The sequence below is a fragment of the Tinamus guttatus genome, unplaced genomic scaffold (genome assembly GCF_059628265.1).
Source record: "Tinamus guttatus ecotype Peru unplaced genomic scaffold, ASM5962826v1 Tinamus_guttatus_pri_ptg000067l, whole genome shotgun sequence".
In the NCBI taxonomy this organism is placed as follows: Eukaryota; Metazoa; Chordata; class Aves; order Tinamiformes; family Tinamidae; genus Tinamus; species Tinamus guttatus.
In genome coordinates, this window is record NW_028288601.1 from 1,795,583 (window position 1) to 1,805,720 (window position 10,138).

General features: G+C 42.1%; 1 protein-coding gene across 1 annotated transcript; it reads left to right on the forward strand.

Moving 5' to 3' along the window:
* Positions 1–338: 338 nt before the first annotated feature.
* NPY (neuropeptide Y) lies at positions 339–7,188 on the forward strand. The gene is made up of 3 exons (XM_010222110.2): positions 339–552; positions 4,547–4,627; positions 6,984–7,188. The coding sequence occupies exons 1-3, from the start codon at positions 365–367 to the stop codon at positions 7,006–7,008; spliced, it is 294 nt and encodes a 97-aa protein (XP_010220412.1). The 5' UTR covers positions 339–364; the 3' UTR covers positions 7,009–7,188.
* The last annotated feature ends 2,950 nt before the right edge of the window (positions 7,189–10,138 follow it).

Genomic DNA, 10,138 nt, shown 5'->3' on the forward strand with positions numbered 1-10,138 from the left:
CGGCGGCGCCGTCGGTGGCGCCCGGTGCGCGACGCCCCTCCCGGGGCCGGGCGCGGGCGGCGCGGGGGGGCCGGCGCCGCCGAGGCGTGTTCGCCCGAGGCCCCTCCTGCCGGCCGGGAAAGCGCTTAAATGAGCCCGGCGAGGCACCGAGCCCGCACTCGGGAGCCCGGACCCCGACGGCAGAGCGCGTCGCCGAGCCCGGAGCCGCCCCGCTGCAGCCGCCGCCGTGAGTACCGCCGCCTGCCCCGTCGGGCCGAACCGGGCCGGGCCGAACCGGGGCCGTCGAGGCCCGAGGGGGCGGGCGGGGAGCGCGGGGCGCTGCCCGCGCGGGCTCTGACGGCGCCTCTCGCCCTTGGCCGCGCAGATGCAGCGCACCAGGAGGTTGTGGCTCTCGGTGCTGACCTTGGCGCTGTCGCTGCTCGTGTGCCTGGGCACGCTGGCCGAGGCGTACCCCTCCAAACCGGACAGCCCCGGCGAGGACGCGCCCGCAGAGGACATGGCCAGATACTACTCGGCGCTGAGGCACTACATCAACCTCATCACGAGGCAGAGGTAGGAAGGGTGAGCCCCGCGGGGCAAGAGCAGGTGGCCCTGGCTGCGGACACACAGCTGGCTCATCCAGCATGCAGGAAAATCACCCCTGGGGAAAGAACTGGCCTGAGAGAGCGTCTCCCTATAGCGTAGAGTTGCAGCCGTGCACCCCTGAGCAGATGCTGGAGGTGAATTTCAGGCAGCTGAGTTGGCAAAAGGACCTGGTGGAGCGGTATCTGCGCTGTCCCAGTGCTCTCAGCCCTGTGCAGCTCTTGTGCGACAGGCTTGGCGTGTGAGCCACCAAACAGCACAGCGTGTGGGGTGTTCCCCAAAAGAGAGGGGAACACTGACAGCCCTGGGAGCAGGAACGGGCAAGTCAGGGCAGCGGGAGCTGTTCCATAGTTTCACACTTTCTTCACCACCCGGGTCTCTTGAGTGGTTCACTCAGAGAAAGCACTTCTCCGTCCTTGCCGAGGAGTTACTGTAGTAGTTCCGAAACTTTGTGTTTTGTTAGCTACTTAATACAGCAGTTATGGGCCAGAAAACTTGCTAGTCCAAACAAAAAACTTTCTCCAGCCCGCAAATAAACCAAGCAGAAACCAAAAGAAGATGCACAAGCTAAACCTACCTTGCTCCAAACTGGGTTTCTAGGAATGCACATTATTGTTAGAGTAGTACTAAAAGCTCAGTCTGAAAAAAAAAGGAAAAATTCTAATATAAAATTCTTTTGTTTAGGAACATCCGTTCAGTAAGAGGCTATATGATTAATAGAAGTTTCCTCTGAGGTCCCTTGCATACTGTGTGATCCAGAAAAGCTTTGGAATATTTCCTTATTTGTTCAATATCAAAAACATATGAGAGGTCTATAATTAGCCTTTCATTTGTCCCTGTAAAAGTTGGAATAATTAAGTTAGAAGGGAGGCTATCATCCACCAAACCCATAATGTTGTCTGTCAGGGCACTGATATCATAAAACAGATGAAGAACCTGATATAGCTGATGTAACTACAGTTCTTCAGTCCTGGACTTTTATAGAAATATTTGCAACATGTTCATGTGTATGGCATGCTTCTATGTATTAGTCAGTGCTCTAATAACTTTCTTCTTTTCTAAAGTACTGCTAAAATGATCTGTTCTTCACATTTTGCCCCTCCAATCCTTTTCTCTTCATTACAGTGGAACTTCAGTGCTGGTTTCTCATCTCTTCTTTTGTGCCTGTTGGGTAGTCCCTATCCAAAAACAGGTTATAGGAAAAAATAACTTCCTTATTCAACCTTCCCTTCTTGCATACTTTATGTTCCTTATATGCAGCCATATGTGCTCACTTTAATGTCAAATTTGTAACTTTTCTCTCTCAGTTCTGGGGTGCAAGCTCAGAGATTGAGACTTTCATTCTTGTCTGTGCATAGGATTCAAAAGTGAACCAAAATAATTATTATTGCTGATGGGTGAAGCAAGGCAGAATTTCACTTTTGTTTCCCAGATTTCAGCTAGCAGATTTTCCCCCTTCCCTCTCTCTTTTCAACTCCATCTCCGTGAGCTCCATCTCACTTAGCTTTGGACATCTGTGCCAATCATCTCAGTAGCCCTTTGAGGTTAACTGAGAGTGATAGGTACTTGTAGCGTGCAAGCCACTTGGCCCCTTTCAGAGGTCCAGTTTCAGGTGAGATCAGTTATTCCCTGGGTGCCAGATCTTCACTGGCAATGAAGAATGCTGAGGGCGATCAGCACAGATGTAGGCTTCCATACTGTAGATTTCTGTGTGTCTGGATTAATTTCACCTCTGTCTTCAAGATTGTCCCGTGGTCCAGCCCTTGCCTCATACACTTCTACTGCAGGGGGTCTTTTCATGGCCAATCTCTCTGTGGATCCCTCATTCTTCTCCTAAGCAGTTCTGGCTTGTTACTTAGTACTAGCCTGCTTCCTCAGCTGATCAGACCCACTTTCTTTCATGTCCCTATCAGCTTGTTCTTACATTCGTGTCTGTTCTGTGCTGCAGCAAAGCATTTTGGCCATTCCTGCTGGAAGTAGCTTGAAAGGTAGGCAGAGCAGAGAATATCTGAAAGTGTGTCTGACTTAGGCAATAGTCATGCTCTGACTTTATTTCAATACCCGTTAGTGTGGAAGGGAGCAGATATGGAGAGCTTGGGTGTTTTGGGCACCTGGCACCTGTCCACCAGATACTTCTGAGTCTCTCAGCTTCCAGCCTTGGACATTGATAAGATTTGACTCCCAATGCTGAAATTTTTAAAAGAAATTGTAAGAAAATTTGAGACTTCTAAATCTAAGATACCATGGCCCTAATCAAAATAAGTGCTGTTTATTCCTAGATCCTTACTGCCTGGCTTCCTGTGTCAATGGTGTCTCAGAGGTGTGTGGGACAGATGAGGAGAAAGCACAAGGCAGCTGGAGCAAACATCCTGCAAGGTGTTTGCTTCAGCAGTCAGCTTCTACATTAAGCTGTTACTTTCAGGGCTGTTTATGTCCTCTTTTTATTAATATTGTAGCCTGCTTGTCCTGCAAGTGACAAATTCGTGAGTTAGGCTCGAGGCTCAGGCACATGGGAAGATTGGGCACCTTTTGGCCACTCCGTAGGTCGCAGCCAGCAATCGCCACCCTCAGAACCTCTCTCTATGAGGACAAGGTCAGTCCAGTTGTGCAGACAGGTTTAGCCAAGCACTAGAGCTGGTGGAGCTGGCTGCAAAAGGCTCTTTCCAGCAGAGTCCTCTTGCTCTGACTGAGCCTCTGCACTGCGGCGGCTGCTCCCCATTCAATGCGCAGGCAAGACCTTCTCAGCAATGAGCGCAGGTTTGGCCCAAGTGCAGCTGTCAGAGCAAGTGGTTGAGTTGTTACAACAATTTCTTTAAGAGAAAAGTGAAATAGATTCACCCTCAGTTAATACCCAAATCGCACCCATATTAAGTGGAGGAGGGAGCTAGAGAGAAGTCCCTTTGCGGTGGTGGAGTGAAAGACGCTGAGTTCAGCATCGTGCCTGATTGCATTATTGTAATAGCATTTTACTATAAGCAGCCGGTTGTTTTTAGATACTTCCACTTACTTTCAATTAAGAAATTTACTTTAAAATTCTGAAGCTTCGACTTTCTGATGTATTAAAATGAATAAGGCAATGCAAAAGTACAATTAGTTAAGTAAAACGATCCACTTTCCACTTTTCATGAGGGCATGGAATCGACAGGTAAAACCGTTAACTTTTTAAACATAGTTGGTATTTTCCAAGACTTGGATAAAGTAATCAACAAAATGTCTTGATAGTAATGGATAAGATGTAAGTCCTTAGTTACACCTGTGACTCCTCTGGATGAAGAATTTCACTTAAATGGCATTCAGAAAGAGATTATCTCTTAAGGTGGTTTGTGATCCAGACATATATGCAAGTTATAAACCTTGATGTTATATGTTATTTCTTTCCAACAGCATTTGCTTATAATTACCACTGCTGAGCTATTGAATATAGAGGTGTCTGTCAAGCTGTGTGCTCATTGTGGCTTCTCTTTTCAGAGGAAAAGAGAGCAAATTCTTTCCCAAGAAGAAAGAATTGTGGTATTTTGAGCTATTGAGCAATGTATAGAAAAATAATCAAGATTTTAAAAAATGCAAATTGAAAGACAGCCACTGTGTGACTATAGGACAGAGGTAGCTGGTGGAAGGTAGCCCATTTAACAACAACAACAAAAAAATCTGATGCAGAAAATTCTCTCTCTCATAGCTAAGTAGTTCAGGAATGATTAATAGCTTGGGGAAGCTCAGTTTTCAGTCCCTAACATAGTGTGTGTTGGACAGCCCAAATATGCTACCTATATTTATAATGAACGAAATACTGAAAGCACAAACGTTCTCGCATTACTAAATCAAGTTAAAATACTTGTTGGGAAGTAGTCTTCATGTCTGCTCTATTGAGTTTTTCTGAAAAGATTTACCCATTGGGTCTATGATTAGTCTTGATTTTTGAATACTGAGATATGCAAAAACACACTTTTTCTTTTCCATTCCTTAGATATGGAAAGAGATCAAGCCCAGAGACACTGATCTCAGACCTCTTGTTGAGAGAAAGCACAGAAAATATTCCCAGATCTAGGTATGTATGAAGATATTTTGCAGCGTCTCTGATTTCTCACTTGGATTTTACAGTTTAATTTATTATCAATAAATGCATTTACAGGTGGAAAACTTACACTATAATAGCTGGATGAACATGTCCTTAAAAGTGTTTTAATTTCTCTGTTGTTAAAAACTGGAAGAATGCTATGAACACAAGAAATGCTTTGCCAGTTCAAATGTAGTCCAGACCCTGTGTGGTTCCTGATTTTGGGAGCAAAACCTGCTGTTTGGCTGGAAGGGAGGCAGTTCCAAAATGCTCCCCACTTACTGGGCTTTATTAAGCAGAATTGCTCACTGATATCAGATGATGATTCACAAACATCTTGGAACCCCCAAAGTGGCCTGTTTCTACTCAGTAATTTCTTAGGTTTCTTAGGTTTAAATTCTTCCTCTAAACAAGGGTGGTTGGTAAATATGCAGATGAATTAACATATGTGCAGATGCAACACTATGACTCTCTTTAAGATGCCGTATTTTACATAGCTTTTGAACCTAATATTTTACAAAGTAAAAAAGACTTTAACATTTCTGTTTAAAATTGGTTTAAAAGAAAAGTGATGCTTGAAGCAGTAGTGGGATTTCAAATGTACATAGTATATATTCAGGTAAAGACACTTCAACCAATATATAGAGTGCTAGTGTACTGACTGATTTTACAGCTGTTAAAAAATTAACTTCCCTTTGCCTGTGTTGAAAATATAAAATCTGTTTGTTTTGGCTGGAGAAGGAAAATACTAATTTTAATTTTAGTCATAGTAAGGCACAAAGGGGTTCAAGCCTTTAGTGCACATCTTCGTAGTTATTTCTGCTGTGATCATCTCTGGAGTCTACGAACAAGTGCAGTGCATTTTGTTCAGTTATACAAAGGATCACAGTTAAGTATAAGAGTTTGCAGCATGGAATTTAGAGCATGATCTTGTAAAGGAAAGGCGACAGAAATTTCCACTGCTCTCAAGGAGGGTCATCCATGAGACTGGCGGGTTTGCACAAAAGGAAGAACATTGCCTTGTGGCTTGATGACTAACTGCAGCTGGTGTGATACAGTTTTCTCTGCAGATGCTTATGTATAAAATTGCACAGAGCACAGTGAAATATATTAGAATACTTTGTGTTTCGTAATGACAAGGCAGAACCCTGACTTAATGGGAAATTTCCGCTGCCATGAGTTTGAGGCAACACACAGGGTAGTGCAATGTCTAATCCTCTGTCTAATTTTCCCTCCTTCACAACAAAACTTTATGGTTGATATTATTGTTTCAATAATGCTATTTATAACACAGCAGGAGGTTAAAACCCATGAGCAACCCATAACAAACTAGTCTGCATTTAAGATCCAGAATTAATGAGAAACAGATTTTTATTTTATACCCCCTGTAAGAGCACTTTAAACTGAGAAAAAAATGCTGGTGTTTGTCATTTGTTGATGACAATTATGTGAGTACTGGGAGCACTGATGCCTGGTTTCCTATGGGTGTGTTTTCTAGGATAAAAACCCACACAGATTCTGAATCTGACTTCAGCTTTTTCCTCCATGCGAAGAAATAATTAAATCTTCTTTCTACACAGTCCTGTGTGACATGGTACATTGCAAACTTAGTATGAGTGACAAAACTCTCAGGCCTGGCTGAGATTGTCCCAAAGCTCATAGGGAAGTTGGGGGAGGCGCAGAGGGGCTGGTGCATGGAAACCAGCACCGAATTTGCCCAGTACAACATTGCTGCATAAACCTTCGTCCTGGAGGAAACAAGCTAAAAGAATTAAAGACAGGCTGATAAAGGCAGGCTTTAGACCAAATTCTGTCCTCGGAACACTCTTCAACAGATATTTCAAGTGTACAATATTGAGCGGTGGCCAATATCACTGTGATATGCTAGGAAGGTGGCCAGGGACTTTAGTTTTGTTTGAAGGCCCTAACAGCAAGTTACAGTTTTGTTTGGTGTAGTGAATTCTGTTTGGAAGCAGTTTACTCCTTAATAAGAGCGAAAACTAGCTCTTAATAATATATTTGTATTTCAATGTGTCACAGTTATCTAGCTGAAATTCATTAAATGTCACATGTCAGCATAAAGCAGCCTCACCTCAAGTCTCAATGGTATAAAGACATGTCAGGGCAGCAGCTTGGAGGGGTTAGTTCCAGTGCCAATGCAGAGATTTAGCTACCCAGCTTTGTTTAAATGGGAATTGCACATAGAGTCTTCAACTGCAAATTTGATTACATATTCCGTGTTACTGATATTACTACAGTGAAAATTGTAAGCAGTTTTAGCTATGGATTTTTCAGAAGGGGTTTTTCAAATGTATTTAATGTTTGTTTTATTCATAATATGTTACAGGTTTGAAGACCCCTCGATGTGGTGACAGAATTTGCAGAACGCCATCAAACTTTTCCTAATCTTCAATTCATGCTCCACTCCTCTAAGGCAAATCAGAGCGCATTGTTCCCAGTGCATGCAGTCATTGTACGGAATTCAGTAGAGATTTTCCTTCATCATATTTGTATATACCTTTATTTAAATAAATTATTTGTGCATTCCAGAATATACCATACTAAATGAAGACACACACCCTGCTTTTGGTATAGCAAAGAGCTGTTGTAAGCTATTAAAACTGTATTATAACCTTCCTTCAGTCTAAAGTAGTGTGGACAACAGTAGTGCTGCAGCTGTTACAGCAATTAACTGCAAAGTGAGATAATGATGTAATTCACTCAAACTCAGCTCAGCTTTTTGATTTACACAAAATTGTTTAAAATAATTTATTATGCACTACAGAATATAGGAAAGGAGTATTCTAAAAGGAGCTTTTTTCAGAAACACTATATGAAAAACATATTTGCTGTTTATATAGACAAGTATGTTAAAATTGATAACATTTTCAAAATACAAATTAAGTAATCCCTTCCCTTAATTCTTCTAATTCCCTGAAACTGATTTGAAGCTTTGATGTAAGTTTGCTTAGGAGTTTTAGTTGAAACAAATGTAATGTCTTTGTTTTGGTAATAGGCAAAGTGGCAGAAAATAATATGCAAGTGAGCTCATGACAGGATAATTCTACAGTTATCCATGCCAGAAAGGAAATGTCTAATATTGCCTAAGTGCTTATGGAGGAGCACGGTGCTAATCACATGAACATCCGGACCAAAGCTTTGGGTACCTGCACTCGAAATGTTCAGAGCTTCTCTCCCCTGGAGACATCCATGGTGCCTGTTTCTACCAGGGAAAGGTGTCTGGAACAGGGAGAATGGGAACAGTCTTCAGGTTTTCATTTTCTTTTGCTGTTTTTTAAGCATTCCATCCCTAGCTTAGTAGGAGAGTTACATAGTGACCTCAGAGAAAACTCTCGACTTTTTCAGTTAATGTTAACAAAATATAATGGTAACACATGTTGCCTTTGTTTTATTTAATGATTTTAATTCCCAGATAACTCAGCTTTCAGTACAGTCAGGATCTACACCAGGCCTGTAGTGCAGCATGGCACAAGTTCTGGTCTTAGGTTCCTAATGTGTTAAGTGTGATATCTTGTATTTAGACAGCAGGAACATGATTGACCATTGAGAGAAGACACATATAAAAGCACCCCCACCCCCAATATAAAAGGAAATGTGAAAGTTTAGTGCATTAACATCTCACTCCTCTGTTTCGAGTATGTTCTCATAGGTGTTGCCCACTGCAAAAAGGCATCATTGCAAGTAGGTTATAGATCTCCACAAATGCACTTGGGGTGTGTTTGTGGTGTTAAAATTTTTCAGGTTGCCAAGATTTTCAGGATTCCAAGATCCCAGCCAAAATATTTTTCCTTCTAATAAAACCCCTGAGTATCATCTGAATGGACAAATTTTTGCTTTCAGTGGTGCTATTTTCACTAGAGGATTTAGTAGTCGTTCCAGAGTACAATAAAGGAAATTGTGAGGATTAAGAGCAGTGCAGTAGTTTATGAATGTTTTGGGCCTGCTGGTATAAACCATTATCACACGAGGCAGTAAACGATGGCATTCAGTGGGGCTCTGAGACAGCAGTGGCTTTCAGGGGCTGGTGGGAGTCCGTCAGCCACAAGCCAGGAACTGCTGCTTTCAAGTCCGTGTTAAGTTCTGCTTGGAATCTTTTTTAATTGGAGATTAATGATTTATATGCTATATAATAGCTCTAATTCCTAGTAATTCCTGCTAACTAATTTATATATAGGCATATTAATGAGCATGTAAATTATAAAATCAAGAGTGTAGATAGATGATAAACTAAACACATGTTGCTTATCACTCTCTTTATAGAATTACCTTAGTGGAGGAAGAAAGAATTAAGGCAGAATTAGTGTATATTAATTGCTTGTACTGTGCAGTTCCACTCAATTACTTGAATTTTCTTGAACTTGAAGGAAAAGAAAAGCTAAAAGAAAATAGAAATAGAAAAGATAAGAAGATCCATGAGATGCTATGTTGGTTACCTAATGAAGTGAGTGGCAGAGGCAAGGCAAAACAGTCACACAGCATATTTCTATCCATACAGAGCTGTGATTTTCTACCAAAACACTGCTGGTACTCTTGATGGCAGAGAGTCGTGTTGCATTAGAAGCACAACTTATGACTTACTTTCCTTGTGTACTTCATACGCCACACCTGATGTGCCACACTGTTTAGAATACTGGATCACCTCCCTAAATTTCAAGATAGGCTCAAAAATACTGAGCTCTAAGGTGAAGATAAACCTGCTAGATCTGTTGTTAGATCTAACTTCTGCATTTTGGCTTTAGGGTTAACAGTTTAATCTTTTTCTCTGTAACTGTGAGAAATAGAACCTTGTTTTTAAAACAAAGGCTGAAATGTGCAACAGGATCTAAGAAAGGTTCTGAGAAACCAAGATGCTTCAAGGATAGCAGTGAGAAGTGAGACCCATTAAACTAGGTGAGAGTATTTTCTTATTTATTTATTGAGGTTTTGAAATCATGAGGAATGTACATAGACAGGTGTAAAACATTTAAGAGACGGTCTGTCTTTGCCTTTGGCAATTTCTTTAAAATACATCACTGAGTTATGCCAAACTTTTATTTAACTAAAGAGGGGATCCTAGATGATCCCATAAATCTGTGTATTGTTTTCTCTATCAGGAGAGGAAAAAAATCTCTATTCTATTCTCTATTTGTATCTAGAAACCCAGCCTTTCACAGGTGGCCCGGAAGTCTTCCATGACAAAATGTACACATTCTTCAGTCTTCCTCTGAAAGGTGTTTCCCTTCTCTGTAGTCAGGGTGTGAAACCTCTGTCTGTCGTTGGAGCAGATGCCATGAATTCCTGCCATGTGTCCTAATGGTTGGCTGTCACTCTCCTTCCATAGCAAAGGGTAAAGAGCGTTCGTCAAGTTGGATTGCATCTGCAAGTTATTAGCTAAGTGGCAGAAACCACCCCTGGTGGTGGGAAGATGGCATGGGCAGCCCTTACAGAGAGGGAAGCTGTTCCCTGCCAGGCCACCCTGACCATGACTGGTCAGGGAGGAGA

What these genes read in the sequence shown, in the direction of transcription:
- NPY (XM_010222110.2), top strand. Translation starts at nt 365, where the DNA reads ATGCAGCGCACCAGGAGGTTGTGGCTCTCGGTGCTGACCTTGGCGCTG. An exon ending in AACCTCATCACGAGGCAGAG is followed by an intron (nt 553 to 4,546) that starts GTAGGAAGGGTG and finishes TCCATTCCTTAG; the next exon opens with ATATGGAAAGAGATCAAGCC. An exon ending in GAAAATATTCCCAGATCTAG is followed by an intron (nt 4,628 to 6,983) that starts GTATGTATGAAG and finishes AATATGTTACAG; the next exon opens with GTTTGAAGACCCCTCGATGT.